This window comes from Anomaloglossus baeobatrachus, chromosome 8 (genome assembly GCF_048569485.1).
Source record: "Anomaloglossus baeobatrachus isolate aAnoBae1 chromosome 8, aAnoBae1.hap1, whole genome shotgun sequence".
NCBI lineage: Eukaryota > Metazoa > Chordata > Amphibia > Anura > Aromobatidae > Anomaloglossus > Anomaloglossus baeobatrachus.
In genome coordinates this window covers 115,147,771-115,168,694 of record NC_134360.1, presented here as the reverse complement: position 1 = coordinate 115,168,694, position 20,924 = coordinate 115,147,771, and the positions used below count along the sequence as shown (strand labels likewise).

At 42.5% G+C, this 20,924-nt stretch overlaps 1 protein-coding gene across 1 annotated transcript in view; it reads right to left on the bottom strand.

Annotated features, from left to right (window-relative positions):
* Positions 1-5,436: 5,436 nt before the first annotated feature.
* SEC22B (SEC22 homolog B, vesicle trafficking protein) overlaps positions 5,437-20,924 on the bottom strand; it is an 81,785-nt gene continuing 66,297 nt past the window's right edge. The window contains exons 4-5 of the mRNA XM_075320908.1: positions 6,471-6,617; positions 5,437-6,297 (exon numbers count right to left, since the gene is read on the bottom strand). Of these exons, the coding sequence (XP_075177023.1) occupies positions 6,143-6,297; positions 6,471-6,617 (302 nt within the window). The 3' untranslated portion in view covers positions 5,437-6,142. The remainder of the gene's footprint in view (positions 6,298-6,470; positions 6,618-20,924) is intronic.

Below are 20,924 nucleotides of genomic sequence, written 5' to 3'. Positions count from 1 at the left end.
TTTATTTTTCCTTTCAGATTTGAAGCAGTTATAAATCTGAAGCATGTCAATTATTCAGCATCTTTCACCCATTCTAATGGCTGGTGGGGGGGGAAATGCATAAAAAAATGCATAAAATACCCACATATTTTATTCAGAGTTATTCCAGCCAAGAGACGTTTTTCATGCAGAAATGTTAGTAGCAAAATACTAACCCCAGTTTAGTGTGGTTGCACTGCTTTTCCCTTGCAGTGGTGCACCAGACTTCCATTTTCCAGTGCTGTGCTGTACTGTACTAATGTTACCCGCAAAGTTGGGTGGCCAGGATGATTATTATGCAGGGAAAACTTAGAAACATTCCATCATTTTAAAAGATGGAAATAATCTTTTACCATACTAAAAACATGACTTTAACAACTTATCTAAAGACTTGTACCTGTGCAGAGAACTTCAGAAGAGTCATTTTTGAAAGTTACTTAATATTAATAGAAAGCTCTCCTGTTAAGCATGTAGTTTGATGGCAAGTAATAGATTATAGAACATATAAAAAAAAAACGTAAGGGCTTCTGTCAGTAAGATGAAGCCTCCTAAGCCTTCTACACAGGCATGTAAGTCACGTAAAATTGATTAAATGATACCTTTATAGCTTCAATCCGATATCTTAGTCCAGAGAAATCCATGGTTTTCCTAATATACATAGTTACATAGTTACTTAGGTTGAAAAAAGACCTAGGTCCATCTAGTTCAACCTTCCTCCACCAGTTCTACATTTAGTCACTAATATGTAAATGAGCTATTAAGATCTGTGGGTCAGACACAGCTCTTCGTTAGAATCTACCTGCATAGCTTATTATAAGTGAAAGTGGAAGTTACCACCATGAGAAATGTAAATTACGAGAGTAGCGGTCAGTCATTACATGTCTCACACTAGTATCGACCCCTTTTATTTAAAATAATCTCTGGAGGCAAAATCTCGGGAAGATCATTATCCAACCCATAGATCTTAAAAGCTCATTTTTATTTTTTAAGAAAAACAGTGATTTCTTTGGCTTAAGACATCAGATTGCAGATATCAAGGTATAATTTTATTCAGCTTCCTATAGACGGCTTAGGAGACTTCACCCTACTAACAGTTTCTCAATGTACAAATGATACTCAATTTTGCTAGAGCAGATTTAGAATAGTTTATAATTTAGTAATGCAAATACCAGGTCTTGTGACTTTGTACAGTGGGTGGGCTCTAGTCTATGACTGGTATGAATATAAATTCTTTTACATACTGTGTCAATCATTGAAAGACTTGCCAATGGACTCCTAAACAAAGATTAACAAAGGATTTTAATCAATTGTTAGCTATACTAAATTTCTTGTTACATAAATGCTCACTTTTTTCTACTGTACATCCACGGTTTTCTGCCATCTTCTCTTCACTATTGTGTTTTTGAAGCATCTTCTTATGCATTTTTGTGCAGATATGAAGCTCAATTTTTTCTAATTTTTTTTTTGTTACACTGAAGCTTTGATTCTGCACTTAAAAATTCAATTTTTTTTTCAGGCTCCCCCTACAAGCCTATAAGGAAAAAGCATATCAAAAATGTACAGTTCAACCGTGCCTTACTCTGAAAATGGTTCATGAGTTTTATATGACAACACAGCAGATTTTCTACACAGACACACAAAAAAACGTAGCAGAAAGAAACAGTATTTATGTGGCAGCATGGCCAAAATATTTTCACAAAAAAATATTTTTCTGCTCATCTCCTTTTCTTTATCAGACTGCACATAGATGGCACAGCATGTTTAACTTGAGAGGTCCCCTTTAAGTCATACACAATTGTCATGGAGGCAAAATGAATAAAAATGTGGTTGTAGACTCTCTTTAATTTTAATCTAGCTCATGTTAGAATATTTTATTTAAAACAGTTTCTAGTAATTACAATATGGCTGTATGACTTGCTGAGACTATTCTGTATACAGTGCTGGCCAAAAGTATTGGCACCCCTGCCATTCTGTCAGCTAATACTCAGTTTCTTCTTGAAAATGATTGTAATCACAAATTCTCTGGTATTATCTTCATTTAATTTGTTTTCAATGAAAAAAAAATTAAAAAAAATTGTCATAAAGCCAAATTGGATATAATTCCACACCAAACATAAAGGGGATGGACAAAAGTATTGGCACGGTTTGACAATTCATGTAATGCGTCTCTAATTTGTGTAATTAACAGCACCTGTAACTTACCTGTGGCAGGTGTTGGCAATAACTAAATCACACTTGCAGGCAGTTGACATGGATTAAAGTTGACTCAACCTCTATCCTGTGTCCTTGTGTGTACCAAATTGAGCATGGAGAAAAGAAAGAAGACCAAAGAACTATCTGAGGACTTGAGAATCCAAATTGTGAGGAAGCATGAGCAATCTCAAGGCTACAAGTCCATCTCCAAAGACCTGAAAGTTCCTGTGTCTACGGTGCACAGTGTCATCAAGAAGTTTAAAACCCATGGCACTGTGGCTAACCTCCCTAGATGTGGAAGGAAAAGAAAAATTGACGAGAGATTTCAACGCAAGATTGTGCGGCTGGTGGATAAAGAACCTTGACTAACATTCAAACAAGTTCAAGCTACCCTGCAGTCCGAGGGTACAACAGTGTCAACCCGTATTATCCGTCGGCGTCTGAATGAAAAGGGACTGTATGGTAGGATACCTGGGAAGACCCCACTTCTTACCCCGAGACATAAAAAAGCCAGGCTGGAGTTTGCCAAAACTTACCTGAGAAAGCCTAAAACATTTTGGAAGAATGTTCTCTGGTCAGATGAGGCAAAAGTAGAGCTTTTTGGGAAAAGCCATCAACATAGAGTTTACAGGAAAAAAAAAAGAGGCATTCAAAGAAAAGAACACGGTTCCTACAGTCAAACATGGCGGAGGTTCCCTGATGCTTTGGGGTTGCTTTGCTGCCTCTGGCACTGGACTGCTTGACCGTGTGCATGGCATTAAGAAGTCTGAAGATTCCCCTCAAATTTTGAAGCATAATGTAGGGCCCAGTGTGAGAAAGCTGGGTCTCCCTCAGAGGTCATGGGTCTTCCAGCAGGACACTGACCCAAAACACACTTCAAAAAGCACTAGAAAATGGTTTGAGAGAAAGCACTGGACACTACCAAAGTGGCCAGCAATGAGTCCAGACCTGAATCCCATAGAACACCTGTGGAGAGATCTCAAAATGGCAGTTTGGAGAAGGCACCCTGCAAATCTCAGGGACCTGGAGCAGTTTGCCAAAGAAGAATGGTCTAAAATTCCAGGAGAGCATTGTAAGAAACTCATTGATGGTTACCGGAAGCGGTTGTTCGCAGTTATTTTGGCTAAAGGTTGTGCAACCAAGTATTATGCTAAGGGTGCCAATACTTATGTCTGGCCCATTTTTGGAGTTTTGTGTGAAATGATCAATGATTTGATTTTTGTTTCATTCTCTTTTGTGTTTTTTCATTGCAAGCAAAATAAATGAAGATAATACCAAAGAATGTGATTGCAATCATTTTCAAAAAGAAACTGAGTATTATCTGACAGAATTGCAGGGGTGTCAATACTTTTGGCCAGCACTGTATATCTAAGATAACTAATTTTCCTTATTACTGTATTTTTTTAAGAAATACTTCTGAAAAGCTGCATACGTAGGCAAACTTCCTTGGTTGACAATATCTTCCGTTCTACTCAATGAATACAGGCTGAAAAGCCAAACGGTCTGGCGGAGCGCTAAGGAGGAGAAATATCTTCAGTCTTTAAAATCTTTTTTTTCATATAAACCACAACACGTTTCAATAGGCAAGCTATCTTCATCAGGTGAATAAATGAAGCAGTGAGAAGTGACATTTAAAAGGAACCACAGACCAATGATTAGAGATTAAGACAGACAATTGTTTACATTAACCCTAAAATTGCCTACCCTTACACCAGATTACCACTAGAAAAAAAATGTATTTTTTTTTAAATTGTGAATCAGAAATACAGTGCAGGATTATCCTATGCAGAGCCCACCAAACTTATGGGTGGAATGTGCATAGGTAACTGCACTGTACAGTCATACAGAATCACATAACATCTGATAAAAATTATTACACCAATATATAACATTATAAAAAAATTGTACAGAAAACACAAAATTATGCTCATTAGGATAGTACGTAATAAATTGATTATTTCCACACACCCACAAAAATAATAATAAATAAAATATTGAATATATATGTTGAAATATAAGTATTCAAAAAATACAAAATATAATATACAAAATATATTTATCTTTAATACTTGGCGACATTTTAAATTGTTGCCTGACGGCCACAATTTTACAAAGTGCCCAATTTGTATATCAAGAAACTTTATCAACCTATCGAGTCGGTCACATTCTGTGCTTGCAATATGGTCAATAATAATAAGTCGCATTAATTTGGGATTCTTATAATCTGACCGACTCGATAGGTTGATAAAGTTTCTGGATATACAAGTTGGGCACTTTGTTTCACGAAGGTCACAATTTTACAATTGAAAATGTTGCCAAGTATTGAAGATGTATATATTTTATATATATATTTTGTATTTTTTGAATATTTATATTCAATATTTTTTTATTAATATTATTTTTGTGGATGTGTGGACATAATCAATTTATTAGGTACTACCCTAATGAGCATAATTTGTGTTTTCTGTACAATTTTATAATGTTGTATATTGGTGTAATAATTTTTATCAGATGTTATGTGATTCTATATGGCTGTCCAGTGCAGTTACCTATGCACATTCCATCCATTAGTTTGGTGGGCTCTGCATAGAATAATCCTGCACTGTGTTTTTTTTTTAAATTGTGAATCAGAAATAAACAAACAATATTTTCTCTACTGGTAATCTGGTGTACAGGTAGGCAATTTTAGGGTTAATGTAACCAATTTTTTTGTCTGAATTGTTAATCTCTAATCATTGGTCCGTGGTCCCTTTAAATGTAACTTCCCACCTCTCATTTCTTTATCCACCTGATGAAGATAGATTGCCTATTGAAACGTGTTGTGGTTTATATGAAAATATAGATTTTAAAGACTGAAGATCTTCCTCCTCTTTAGCGCTCCACCACACCGTTTGTCTTTTCAGCCTGTATCCATCTTTCCCCTTGTGGGATCAACGGCAGGAGCAGCTTTGCTTTCCACCTCCAGGACCTGCGGTGATGCAATCACATGTGATTGGTCACATGACCACCTGATGATCACGCCCACAGTTACACAGACTGAGGATTCCCCAGTGGTGTCTGGGCTAGCGTCCAGATCCCAGCTTCATTCTCTAACCGGTGTTGTGCAAGGGTGTACAACCCCTCCAGGTGAGCGGTTCAGCCACACTTTCTTTTTAATCTTGGTTAGTAAGGTTCTTCACAGCATTCCTTCTCTTTTTTCTTTGCACTCAGGTACTACTCAATGAATCAGTGGAAAAAATATATCACCTTATTAGATTTTCTTAACTGCAAGATACAGAGATATTATAGTGCAATCAAAGTGAAAAAGCTAAAATAGAACAGGCTGTCTAGAGAGATGGCACAGGAACATGAGCAATGTAAATAAATTGGCTGTTACTTGCAGCTGGACATTTTATAGGGCAGGAAAGGTATTAAAACTTTAAGTGTACAGTCACACGGGCCGTAGGACTTGTCCAAACATCGCAATGCAATGTTCAGACTAGCCATTAGCTCTTCTGATCTGAGCGCGAGAGCTGTGTAAAAATACACGCTAACACGCTCGGGTCAGGAGAGCCGCCAATTAGTCCGAGGATTACGATGCCATGTGACTGCGCCTTAAAACAGAAAAGAGAGTAGATAACGTGAAGTGTCAGAAGTTGCATGATGTGTATTCCAAAATGAATGTAAAAATAACATTACAGGTACACATAGCCAATAGTTTTTCTAGTCTTATCTTGTCTCCAAAAACAGATGAACCTTGTTTAAAAGTCTAATATTTATACAGTGTAATCCAATGCAAACAAATCAGGGTGAATCACAAGGTGTACCACGGTTAACCTTTTGGTGGCAGGTCTCTTAAACTAACAAGTGATATTGAAAGATTAAACCATCCAAATGCTGCCATTTATTCCATTTGTTGACTTTCAGAGTTTTGTTAGACGATTCTTGTAGTTCACAGCCACCAAAACCGGACATACACGATCAACATGACTGAAAATACAGCAACTGCAGCCAATTTAGCATAAGTGGAACGCATGTTTAGGTACTTTGCATCTTGACGGTATTTTTTTGACAAGGTTGAGAGATTGCTGGCTTTTGTATCCAGTGCTGAAAAAGAAATAGACAAATTATAAAATGCAAATATTAGCCAAGTGCCAATATGAGGATAAGGTTCTGAGAAAAAAAAAAAAAAGGACAATTGGTGATACTAGCCAGTATTGCACGTGACGGATATGCAAACTTACAGCCAATCTACCGGCCATTGTGGTAAAATGACCTACCCGATAAGGCTTCACCACGAAGTAGAACTTCTTCAATGTTTGCTACCATGATCCTTTGAACATCTTGTAACTCAGTGTTGATGGAACCCAAGTTTCTCCTAGCTCTACTGTCAATATAGGTCTTCTTTGTCTTCTGAATATAATTATCTACAAAATCATACAGAACACTTACATTAGTGAAATCCACTTAGCAAAACGATTACCAGTAAGTTTAACCTATGAGCCCATGATAGCACCAATGAGAGAGACATCCTTATCAAGATATGAAATAGGTACTGACTGCCTCCAGGATCTCTTTAAATGTGGAACACTCCTATGTCACCTTAATTCATATCAAGGTTCAAGAGCAAAGGCTGGAAAGAACAAGAAAATTGGGACCTTTAAGAACATGCACAGGCTTACGCAACACTCAAAATAGACAGTCTAAGGCTATGTGCGCACGCTGTGTTTTTTTGATGCTGCGTTTTTGGCTGCTAAAAACGCACAAAAACGCATAAAAATGCAGCCGTGGCAAAAACGTGCAAAAAACGCATGCATTTTTGGCTGCGTTTTGGTGTGTTTTTGACCTCTGCGTTTTTCCAATGCATTGCATGGGGGGAAAACGCAGAAAAACGCAGGAAAATTGACATGTCCATTTTTTTTGAAGCTCAAAAACGCAGCTTAAGGCTAGTTTCACACTTGCGTTGAACGGTATCCGTTGCATTGCGTTGTGACGGATGCAACGAATGTGTTGCATATGGTGGAACAATGGATGCAGCAAAACAACGGAATCCGTTTTGATTTTATTTATTTTTTTACAGTTTTACCGGCGGCAGACTATTGTGAATGATCAGCTGATCGCTCCCAGTAGCCGGCCGCTGGGTGATCAGCTGATCGCTCCCTGCAGCCGGTCTCCGGATGATCAGCTGATCGCTCCCAGCAGCCGGTTGCCGGGTAATCAGCTGATCACTCGGCCGCCAAGAATGTGTGCGGGGGGGCGGAGCTGAGCGGGGTCATGACGCTGAGGACAGGTGGGCGAGTGTTATATATATATATATTATATTATATATATATATATATATATATATATATATACACACACACACATATATATACACACACATACATGTAAAATATATCTTTGTACAGTGTTAGCCAGTAGAGGCCACTGAGGGCTCTCTGTTCTTTTAAACAAATTTTATATATATATATATATATATATATATATATATATATATATATATATATATATATATATATATATATATATATATATCTTACATACATACATATACATATATAGTGCCTACAAGTAGTATTCAACCCCCTGCAGATTTAGCAGGTTTGCACATTCGGAATTAACTTGCCATTGTGACATTTGGACTGTAGATCAGCCTGGAAGTGTGAAATGCACTGCAGCAAAAAAGAATGTTATTTCTTTTTTTATTTTTTTTTTTTAAATTGTGAAAAGTTTATTCAGAGGGTCATTTATTATTCAACCCCTCAAACCACAAGAATTCTGTTTGGTTCCCCTAAAGTATTAAGAAGTATTTCAGGCACAAAGAACAATGAGCTTCACATGTTTGGATTAATTATCTCTTTTTCCAGCCTTCTCTGACTAATTAAGACCCTCCCCAAACTTGTGAACAGCACTCATACTTGGTCAACATGGGAAAGACAAAGGAGCATTCCAAGGCCATCAGAGACAAGATCGTGGAGGGTCACAAGGCTGGCAAGGGGTACAAAACCCTTTCCAAGGAGTTGGGCCTACCTGTCTCCACTGTTGGGAGCATCATCCGGAAGTGGAAGGCTTATGGAACTACTGTTAGCCTTCCATGGCGTGGACAGCCTTTGAAAGTTTCCACCCGTGCCCAGGCCAGGCATGGCCGAAGAGTCAAGGCTAACCCAAGGACAACAAGGAAGGAGCTCCGGGAAAATCTCATGGCAGTGGGGACATTGGTTTTAGTCAATACCATAAGTAACGTACTCCACCGCAATGGTCTCCGTTCCAGACGAGCCCGTAAGGTACCTTTACTTTCAGAGAGTCATATCAAGGCTCGTCTACAGTTTGCTCATGATCACTTGGAGGACTCAGACAGACTGGTTCAAGGTTCTCTGGTCTGATGAGACCAAGATCGAGATCTTTGGTGCCAACCACACACGTGACGTTTGGAGACTGGATGGCACTGCATACGACCCCAAGAATACCATCCCTAAAGTCAAGCATGGTTGTGGCAGCATCATGCTGTGGGGCTGTTTCTCAGCCAAGGGGCCTGGCCATCTGGTCCGCATCCATGGGAAGATGGATAGCACGGCCTACCTGGAGATTTTGGCCAAGAACCTCCGCTTCCCCATCAAGGATCTTAAGATGGGTCGTCATTTCATCTTCCGACAAGACAATGACCCAAAGCACACAGCCAAGAAAACCAAGGCCTGGTTCAAGAGGGAAAAAAATCAAGGTGTTGCAGTGGCCTAGTCAGTCTCCTGACCTTAACCCAATTGAAAACTTTTGGAAGGAGATTAAAGTCCACATGAGACACCCAAAGAACCTAGATAACTTGGAGAAGATCTGCATGGAGGAGTGGGCCAAGATAACTCCAGAGACCTGTGCCGGCCTGATCAGGTCTTATAAAAGACGATTATTAGCTGTAATTGCAAACAAGGGTTATTCCACAAAATATTAAACCTAGGGGTTGAATAATAATTGACCCACACTTTTATGTTGAAAATTTATTAAAATTTAACTGAGCAACATAACTTGTTGGTTTGTAAGATTTATGCATCTGTTAATAAATCCTGCTCTTGTTTGAAGTTTGCAGGCTCTAACTTATTTGCATCTTATCAAACCTGCTAAATCTGCAGGGGGTTGAATACTACTTGTAGGCACTGTATATATATATATATATATATATATATATATATATATATATATATATATATATATATATATATATATATATATATATATATATATACACACACACATACATACATACATACATACATACATACATACACACACACACATACATATATACACACACACACGCGCGGAGTGGAGTGCGGGAGGGGGCGGAGCAGGGAAGTGTTGGTCTTCCTGAACACGTGGCCAGGGTAAATATCGGGCAAAGCACTTTGCGTGGTTACCCGATATTTACCTTGGTTACGGGTGCAGGGAGCCAGAGAGCATGCGCAGTGAAATCCTAAGGATTCCGCTGCTCAAAAAAACATTACATGCTGCGTTCCTCCCGCTGGGCGGAAGCAACGGAGCGTCGCCCAGCGGAAGCAACGCAGGTCCTTTTGGCACAATCCGTCATCCATACAAGTCTATGGGAAACAGCGGAATCCGTTAACGGATTCTGCTGTTTTCCGAAAGGGCGGATTGTGGCAGAAGGAAAACAATGCAAGTGTGAAAGTACCCTAAAAAAAAAAAAAAAATTTGTGTGGACAGCAAAAATGAAAACTCATACTTTGCTGGGGAAGCAAAGTCATGCAGTTTTGAGCCCAAAAACGCACCCGAAAAACACCGCGAAAAATGCACTGTGCGCACATCGCCTAAATCTGCAGTAGAATCCTAGAAGTGACCACCTTCCTGCTTACTAGAAAGGTAGAGCTAACCTGGTCAAATAAACCCCAGCTTTTTAAACAGTTTTATTTCAAGTTCCATGCCATAAAGTGGAACATTGCCACGTCCAGATGAAAGACGGGGCCGAGACAGGTCTTTCCTGACTAGAAAACCCAATGGATTTGAAACAGCAAATTTCCTGAGCCATGTGAAGCAAACTATACTTGCCCAAAAGGAAGCTATAAGGATTACTCTGACACAATCTTATCTAATATTTTAATTGACTCTTGGACGATATGTAGATCTTAAACCCTTTGCAAGACTAAGGGTCCCATCTCACTAAACAACGTACCAGCGATTCCGACCACGATACGACCTGGTCAGGATCGCTGGTGCGTCGCTACATGGTCGCTGGTGAGTTGTCAATCAGGCAGATCTCACCAGCGACCAGCCACCAGCGACTCTGCGCTTGGTAAGCAGGGTAAATATCGGGTAACTAAGCAAACCGCTTTGCTTAGTTACCCGATATTTACCCTGGTTACCAGCATTGGCTGCTTACACAGAGTCGGTGCTCGTTGGTCTCCCACCGTCAAACACGCCGATGCGTGCTACACAGCGGGAGACCAACGAGCAAAAAATGAACCAGAACAGTGCGTAACGATCAGTGATTTCACAGCAGAGGCGAGGTTGCTGCTTAGTGTCACACACAGCGAGATCGCTGATGAGGTCACTGGTACATCACAAAACCTGTGACTCAGCAGCAATCTCGCTATGTGAGAAGTACCCCTAATAAAGGGCATCTAGGGGCCGACCATAGGGGGGAAAAAAAAGGAGGGAAAAAAAAAATCTTATCTTGGGTATTTGATGTTTTCTTTTGTGGAAAAGATGTCTATCTCTGGCCTCCCCAATATCAGGGATATCTGCATGACAACCTCCTGATTGAGAGGCCAGTCCCTGACTCAGGGACTGAAACTGAATTGTCTACCATATTCAGGTGAATTGCAGAGATGGATAGATAGATAACCTTTGAGAAGGAGAAAATCAGATGAAATTGACATCAGGCAAGAGGAATATTGTTCCACCCTGGCAGGCTATGTATGTTACTGCTGTGTCGTCATCTGATAGAACTTTCACATTCCTTCCTTCCAAGTACTAGAGGGATTGGGATGGTGACAGGTGAATCGTGCGCAACTCTTTCCTTGATTCAATCTCCAGGAAATGATCCCATACCATCTGAATTAAGAAAGACTAAGTGGGTTCTCCAAACTATTGGGTGTGTGTCTGAGGTTGCAGTAATAGGTTCTTCCTCCAACAAAGCGACAGCCCTTGACGGATTCCTGAAATTGACTCTTAGAAAATTTCTGACCTGTGGGGAGAAAAAAAAAAAAAAAAAGAGGGGCTTCCAGAGAAAAAAAAAAAATAATGACCTGTCCCAGACTGCGAAAACAGAGGCCCGAAAGTTCCTGCTTTTCAACCGAGTCATTTTAGTGCTTGGATACAAGAGGATAATAAGCATAACACTGAAGACCACAATGTAGAACGTGAGAGGAGACAGAATTTTCTGACTTTACACCCTCCTGTTTGGGAAACAGAAGGAAAAATGTCTGAGCTACTGAGTCCAGGAGCACTTCCAGAAAAGTCTTCCAGTAACGCCAGACCTTCCTGAATTTCGAACATCATATAGATTGGAAGCTTTGGACACTCCACTGAGCTTCCCACAAGAAGAAAGACATTATAAGTGACCCATCTTCGAATATCTTGTTTACATGATCTACATCTTTCTCCCTTACAAGCGAAATAACCCCACTCTATACTGATCTTCCAAATCCTATTCTTTTTTAAATCTCTATTATCGTTCTAGCTGTTTTGGAGGCAAAATGACTTTATTCGGGAAAGAACAGAGGAAACCTTTATTACTGTTGTCTGATGTGTTCTAATCGATAACATCCCAATCAGGTCCAAAAAACCCTCACCCTGACTGGACATGTCACATAAGTTGGCCTTAGACCCTATTACTCCCTTTTATCACTTAAAGGGGTTGTCCAGTCTAAAATGATAAGTCTACAATCACTATGTGACTGCAGACTTATGAATCCTCCCAGCGCACGTATTGTGCGCTGCAAGGATTCAGCGGCACGGTGGTCATGTGACTGCAATTGTGGGATATACATGTTCCCTACCCGAACCCAACTAGTGGCTGCAGCCTTACTCAATACAAGTGTATGGAGTGGGCATCCAACCTCTTAGCTCACCAGACTAGCTTCGAACACAGCAATCTGGATTCTCAGCATGCGGAGAACTCGTTCTGCTATGTTACAAGAGAGCAGGGACATTTCATTGAACAATAGTAAATGCGAGCAGGTTTCTCTTTAAAAGGGAACCAATCACCAGGATTTTTGTTTATAACCTAAAGCCATCAGGCTGATTCTCTACATACCTGTAGTGGTCAGCTCGGATATATAAGTTTTGAAATCCAAGAAGGCAAAGAATATAAAATCACCAGCTTCTTCAGTGACAGCAGCTGAGGATCAGATAATAGCTGGGGGGTATTCATAGTTATCCACTCCCCCTGTTAGAATTAGCATAAGTATTTTACAATTGATTTACCTTGACTTGCAGGACCTGTGGTGAGGTCATACCCATGTGACCAAAAGGGGCGGGGCATCATCCAACAGAAAAATGTTGCTTCCTGGTATCAGCTTTGTTGACTGAGGCCCTGCCCCTTCTGGTCACATGGCTATGACCTCAGCACAGGTCCTGCAAGATAAAGTAAATCAATTGTATAATACTTATGATAATTCTTACAGTGGGAGGGGATAACTATGCATACCCCTCAGATATTATCTTATCCTTAGCTGCGGTCACTCAAGAAGCTGCTGATTTTATAAACTTTACTTTTTTTTGGATTTCAAAACCTAAAACATCTGAGGTGTCCACTACAGGTACCGTGTTTTTCCAAAAAAAAGGCCTTCCCCAAAAATAAGCCCTAGCAAAGATTTTCAGCATTTTCGGAGTAAGGCTTAAATATAACCCCTCGCCCGAAAATAAGCCCTAGTCGCGGTTCAGTAATGAAGTGTCCGAGCAGCTAAAAAAAGATAGATACTGCAGGACACTTCATTATAGACAGCGGGCACCCCGCAATCACTCACCCGACGCTGAGCGGCAGGACCTGCAGTGATCGCACACCTGCACACATCAGATCACACACACACACACACACACACACACATATATATCGGATAGCACACACATCGGATTGCATACACACTCACCTCATCCAGCAACACCGATCTCTTCTCGTCGCCAGAATCCTGAGAGGCAGTGTGGTGGAGCGCAACGACCTGCAGAACAGGACCTGCGGATGGACACGTGACTTGCTCTCATCATTCCCTGTGGTCGGAAGCGCTGGATGTGATGTGAGGGTGCGTGCGTCTGCGATCGGCTGGGTGCGTGCGTCTGCGATCGGCTGGGTGCGTGCGTCTGCGATCGGCTGGGTGCGTGCGTCTGCGATCGGCTGGGTGCATGAGTCTGCGATCGGCTGGGTGCGTGATTTGCTGTGTGTGTCTGGGATCTGCTGTGTGTGTGTGATTTGCTGTGTGTGTGAGATTTGCTGTGTGTCTAGGATCTGCTGTGTGTGATTTGCTGTGTGTCTAGGATCTGCTGTGTGTGATTTGCTGTGTGTGCCTGGGATCGGCTGTGTGTGTGATTTGCTGTGTGTGTCTGCGATCGGCTGTGTGATTTGCTATGTGTGTCTGCGATCGGGCTGTGTGTGTCAGCGTGTCAGCCAGGAGCAGGGGACAACGACGTGCAGCAACCACCGGAGATCACAGGGAGGACCTGGGAACCACGCAGACGTCCGGGTCTGGTATGAGTCTCCTGGGAAGTGGGGGGGGGGGGTGTCTGCTTTTTTGGGGGTAAACTTTCCCCCCAACCGTAAGACCTCCTCCAAAAATAAGCCCTAGTGCTTTTTTGGGAGGCAAAAAAAAAAATAAAAAATATATAAGACAGTGTCTTATTTTTGGAAAAACATGTTATGTAGAGAATCAGCCTTATAGTGCCAGTATAGCACTGGCTTTAGGTTATATGAAAAAATCCTGGCGATTGATGCACTTTAAATAATGCATACTTTAGTTCCAACTCCAGGTTGACAGTTCAAGTGACTAATGGGAACCCTTATCGGGTACCAGGGAATGCCTCCTCCCATAAGTGCCTCCCATCAGCCCAGAAGGAGCACCACTAACCCAGCCAGGATGCCGCTCCTAGAGGTGGTTAGGAGAAACCAGGGCCGACATCAGCACCCGGCAAAGCCGATCAAGTGCCGGGGGGCCCACTCGCAGTGGCAGGCCACGCTACCACTACTCAGGGGGGCCCGGTGCCCGCGCTGTCACCGGCCTACCCCCCGCCGAGAAACGCACTTCCAATTGTATCAGCATCGCAGTTGCCGATAAAATGGAGAGCAATGATAAGATGGAGCGGCGAGCTGACTCTCATCATTCTCCCTCTGTGTTTGTCGGCACTCTGAAAGATCAGCAGCGGAGCGCGGTGACGTCAACACTGTGCGCCTGCAGGGAGGTCAGAGCGACAGCAGTGGACGCGCTGAGGAGACCAGAGCAGCGGGGGAATAAGGAAAAGGGAGTATGAATTAATCACGGTGGCCAGATGACTATCGGGTGCATTAAAGGATACGGGGGCTGTATACTACATGAAGGTGCCTAATGCTATCTGGATCTGCACGGTGCTATATACGGGCTGCATACTACATGAGGATGCCTAATGCTATCTGGGTCTGCACTGTGCTATATGGGGGCTGTCTACTACATTAAAGTGTCTAATGCTATCTGGGGGTTGTGTACTACATGAAGGTGCCTAATGCTATCTGAGTCTGCATTGTGCTATATGGGGCTGCTTAATGTTATATGGGGGTTGCATAGTGCCATATGGGGGCTGCATTATACTACTTGGGGCTGCATTATACTACATGGGGACTACATAATACTATATGGATGACTATGGCGGCTTTATAACACTATGTAGAGGAGTATGGGGGCTGCATACTACTATACCCTCAGAGCTGTGTGTCCCCCCCACCCCAGTGCTGTATACTACCCCCAGAGCTTTGTCCCCTCCCACCCCAGAGCTGCATGTCACCACCCCACCTCAGAGCTGTTTGTCCCCCCACCCCAGAGCCACTGCCCCCTGTAGAGCTGTATGCCCCCCTCTGGAGCTGTATGCCCCCCATTGCTGTATACCTCTTTCCTCAGTAATATGTATGCCCCCCAGTAATGTGCATGTCCCCAGCCTCTCTTGTAATGTGTATATACAGCAGTGTCAGTGTTCTCTATGTATGGCCATCAATCAGCGTGACACAGACACATGCCCAGGAGGAGCTGGATGGAGACAAGTGGGGGAGGTGAATGAGGCTGTTGTCAGCTTCCCAATATTAGAAATATATCTCTGTGTCTGTATGTATGATGTGTATATCTATGTATGTCAGTGTATATGACTGTGTCTAGATGTTTATTTATATGTGGGTTATTTTTATTTCTCTTTAACCTCATAACGACGGCCGTACGACTTTAGACGTCGGACAAACAGGGTACTTATTCTGTTCTGACGCTTTAAGACATCAGGCTGAAAAAGGTAAATAGCGCCCCCCAGCGACGGAAAATATCTGGGATTTCAGCTACCGGGGGTAGCTGAGACCCTGGAGATCACGATTCGGGCCGTTTTTTTCCGGGCCCCAGTCACGTGATCACCGGTAGACACCGTATACAGATTATGCTCCAGTAAATGACAGCGCCGGTAAACAATGATTTATCTCCCACCTGGCAAACATGCCAGACGGGAGATAAATCTCCCCCCCTGGTCCCCTCCGGTCCCCTGGTGTCACCGATGTGCCCCCCCGACCCTCACCCCCTCCTGAACATCCAAGATGGCGGCGCGCACACTAATGCACCGCCCGCATTGACCCTTCTGCTCTGACTTCTGTTGCATGTGCCATGACACATGTGACAGAAAACTACTCCCCGGGTCCAGCTAAGCCACCCCCCATAACCCACCGGTGTTTCCCGGTGTGCCCCCGGTATTTTTACCTTTTTGCAGCGCTGATCCCCGCGTCCCTCCTCCTCCACAGCAGACACTGGTCGCATGCGCAGAGCGCGGCTTTCAGCTGTGCTCAGATTCCTGTGTTCAGTGAGAACGGCTGTGGAGCTGCGCTGGCTGCACAGACACTGCTGTTGTGACCCGGGGAGGGTAGGTGCAGATTCTTTGCACCCACACTCTTAGAAAATGGGGGATACGTTCCCTGAGCGTGCCCTCCATATTCTAGAAGGTCCAGAGTCGTCGTGGGACTTCCAAAATGGATTATTACTGCGCACCGGATTTTTTTTCTTCTTTACAATAAATTGGTGAAAGAGGGAATGTTTTGGGGAGTGTTTTCTCAAATATTTTTTTTTTCTTTTGTCGTACATTTTTTTTATTACTGACAGTTAGTGATGTCTGGTATCTGATAGACGCCATGACATCACTGCTGGGCTTGGTGTCAGGTGACATTACACATCTGGTATCAACCCCATTTATACCCCTTTTGCCACCGCACCGGGGCACGGGATGAGCCGTGGCGAAGCACCAGGATTGGCACATCTAATGTATGCGCCACTTCTGGGGCAGCTGCGGCCTGCTATTATTAGGCTGGGAGGGGCCAATAACTATGGACCTTCCCACCCTGAGAATATCAGACCACAGCTGTCCGCTTTACCTTGGCTGGTGAACCAATTTGGGGGGGACCCCATTTTTTTTTTAATTATTTATTTATAAATAATTATAAAAAAGAGCCTGGGGTGCCCTCCAAATTAGATCCCCAACCAAAGTAAAGCGGACAGCTGTGGTTTGCAGGCTGCAGCAGTCTGCTTTACCCTAGCTGGCTATCAAAAATGGAGGGACCCCACGACTGTTTTTTGTTTTTTTGTTTTTTAATTAATTTTTTTTTTTTTGCTAAATACAAGGCTAGGCACCCTTTAGTGCCACATGAAAGTCACTAAAGGGTGCCGCTTAGAATATGTAGGGGGGTGGGACGTTATATATGTGTTTGACATCTGTCTGTCTATCTATCCTTCCATCCTTCCTAGCTTTTTAGGCTGTGTGCCTGCGATTAGGGATTCAAGTGTTTTGGACGCTGTGTTTTCGCTGCTGTGTTGTACAGTAGAAGCACAGTTTTAGAAATCTCCTGTCCACTATGCTTATTTTCTCCACAGCATAAACGGACATCTGGCACTGCAGCATGTTAATTTATGCTGCAGAGACGAGTGTTCTCTGCAGAGAGAATAGAGCTAAAGTCAGCAGTAGCACAAACCTGGATCGTGGTCACGAGCAGCTGGGTTCTCCCGTGGACAACACACATCTCCGCAGATTCAGTGTCGCCGGATCGTGGGCACATAGCCTAAAAGTGAGAAATTTGCTGCTAGAGCAACATTTTTGTGATGCCCCTGGGGGTTCAAAATGCTCACTATACCCCTGAATAAAAATACTTGAGGAGTCTAGTTTCCAAATTGGGGTCACTTGTGGGGGGTTTCTATTGTATATGTACCCCAGGGGCCCTGCAAGTGTGACATGGTGCCCGCAATTTATTTCAGCTTTTCCAAAATTCAAATGGTGCTCCTTCCATTCCAAGCCCTAACGTTTGTCCAAACAGAGGTTTTTGGCCACATGTGAGGTATCCCTGCGCTCATAAAAAATTGGATAACAAACTGGGGTCCATTTTTTGGTGTTTCCTCTTGAAAAAGTGAGAAATTTGGTGCGAAAGCAACATTTTTGTGAAAAAAATAAACAAACATTTTCAATATGATGACCTAAGGTTATCAAATTCTGTGAAGTAACTATGGGTTCATACTGCTCACTATACCACTGGAAAAAATCCTTGAGAGGACTAGTTTCCAGAATGGGGTCTCTTGTGGGGGAGCTCCACTGTTTAGGCACTGCAGGGGCTCTGCAAATGCGACATGGTGTACGCTAATGATTCCAGCCAATTTTGCAGTCAAATGGCACTCCTTCCCTTCCGAGCCCCACCGTGCACTTGAACAGTTGATTTCCACCACACATGAGGTATCGGCGAACTCAGGAGAAATTGCTCGATACATTTCAGGGTGTACTTTTTCCTGATACCCTTGTGGAAAAAAAAGCTACTTGGTTGAAGTAACAATTTTGTGTTAAAAAAAATTTTTTTTTATTTTCACGGTTCAACATTATAAAATTCTGTGAATACCCCGGGGGTTCAAAGTTCTTAACAAACATCTAGATAAATTCCTTGAGGGGGTCTAGTTTCCAAAATGGGGTCAGTTATGGGGTGTTTCTGCTGTTTAGGTACCTTAGGGGCCCTGCAAATGAAACATGGTACCCGCAATCTATTTCAGCCAAATTTGCTTTCCAAAATTCAAATATTGCTTCTTCTGTTCCGAGTCCTCCCATTTGTCCAAACAGAGGTTTCTGACCACATCTGGGGTATCAGCGCACTCAGGAGAAACTGGGGAACAAATTTTGGGTTCAGTTTGTTGTGTTACTTCTTCTAAAAGTGAATAAATTGGCGCGAGAGCAACATTTTATAGGTAAAATATATATATTTTTTTTCATTCCACATTGCTTTTTTTCCTGTGAAGCACCTGAAGGGTTAATAAACTTCTTGGATGTGGTTTTGAGTACTTTGGGGGGTGCAGTTTTTAGAATAGGGTCACTTTTGGGTATTTTCTGTCACCTAGGTCCACCAAAGTTACTTCAAATGTGATGTGGTCCCTAAAAAAAAAGATTTTGTAAATTTTGTTGAAAAAAAATGGGAAATTGCTGATGAACTTTGAATCCTTATAACTTCCTAACCCCAAAAAATTTTGTTTCAAAAATTGCACTGATGTAAAGTAGACAAGTGGGATATGTTATTTATTAACTATTTATGTGACATAACTCTCTGGTTTAACAGTATAAAAGTTCAAAAGTTGAAAATTGCATAATTTTCAAAATGTTCGCCAAATTTCCGTTTTTTTCACAAAGAAACGCAAAAAATATTCTCCAAAATTTAGTACTAACATAAAGTCCAATATGTTACGAAAAAACAAATCTCAGAATCACTGGGATCCATTGAAGCGTTCCAGAGTTATAACCTCATAAAGTGACACTGGTCAGAATTGCAAAATTTGGTCTGGTCATTAAGGTGAAAATTAGCTCAGTCACTAAGGGGTTAATATATATATGTGTACGTATGCCTGTATGTGTATGAATCTGCATGTCTGTGTGTGGATGGGGCCCACTGAGACCCTTTCGCCCAGGGTCCACAAAAACCTGGACCGTCCCTGGGAGAAACCATCCATCACAGCCAGTGAAGGCGCCCAGTAGAGCAAGATAGAAGTTCAGCAGCAGAAGAGTAAAGAAACCAAGTGATCTGCCGAGAGAGAGAGAGAGAGAGAGAGAGAGAGAGAGAGAGAGAGAGAGAGAGAGAGAGAGAGAGAGAGAGAGAGAGAGAGAGAGAGAGAGAGAGAGAGAGAGAGAGAGAGAGAGAGAAAGAGAAAAGGGGGAAAAAAAAAAAAAAAAAAAAAAAAGGGAGGAGCTTTATGCTAGCCCAGGTAACTAAACATATAATTAACTTTGGGGGATAGGAACCCTGCAGCTCCAAGAGATCCTGGAGGAGCTGAGGTGGGGTTTCCTCTTTAAAGAAACTCAGGAATAAAGGCCGCTTTACACGCTGCGTTATCGTGACCGATATCGCTAGCGTGCGTACCTGCCCCCATCGGTTGTGTGACACGGGCAACTTGCTGCCCGTGGCGCACAACATCGCGCTGACCCGTCACACTGCTTACCTGCCTAGCGACGTCGCTGTGACCAGGGAACCGCCTCCTTTCTAAGGGGGCGGTTCGTTCAGCATCACAGCGACGTCACAGCTGCGTCACTGAACCGCCGCCCAATAGAAGCGGAAGCGCGGAGATGAGCGGGACGAACATCCCACCCACCTCCTTCCTTCCGCATTGCGGACGGGAGGTAGGTAAGGAGAGCTTCCTCGTTCCTGCGGTGTCACACGTACCGATGTGTGCTGCCGCAGGAACGAGGAACAACTTCGTTACTGCTGCAGCAATGATATTTGAGAATGGACCCCCATGTCACCGATGAGCGATTTTGCACATTTTTGCAACGATGCAAAATCGCTCATAGGTGTCACACACAACGAGATCGCTACAGCGACCAGATGTGCGTCACAATATCCGTGACCCCAACGAGATCGCTTGAGCGATGTCGCAGCGTATAAAGCCCGCTTTACTCAGTTTCTTTTTCTTGCTCCTATATGAAGGGTTCTCTCACTTGTGCTGTCATGGCCATAAGGGAAAAGTTTATATTACAATTTATTTATTTTTTTAAAGAATATAACAACAAATGTTTGGTAAACACAGCTAAAAAGACTGAATATGAAACACATAAAAATCAGATAAAACCCAATAATTTATCCATTAGATCTTCCATTTTTTTTGGTCCAAATCTGTTTTACATTGCAATTAAAACGGAAAAATATGAGCTATTCTAATATCCCTCATAAGATCAGCCATTTCTACCTGTCTTTTCTCATAATCCTGTGTCTAGTACAAAAAGATTGTTATGCGTACTCCTTAATTAAACCGCCACAAATGAATATGGAGTACACCGTGAGGTAACTGAACAGCTGCTATGTGCTGCCCAATCCACAGACAGCATGTATGGGACCTGGACCTTGGTGGGGCATCAGAGGCCCATCACCACTGCACTTTCTCTCATTAGTGCGCTGATAAGAATTATTGGTTATATTAAATATAAATGTATTATCACTCGATTCATTTATTCCACAGCTACCAATGACAAAGCATTAAAGGAGCACATCTCACTGAGTTATTTTAGCCATGTAC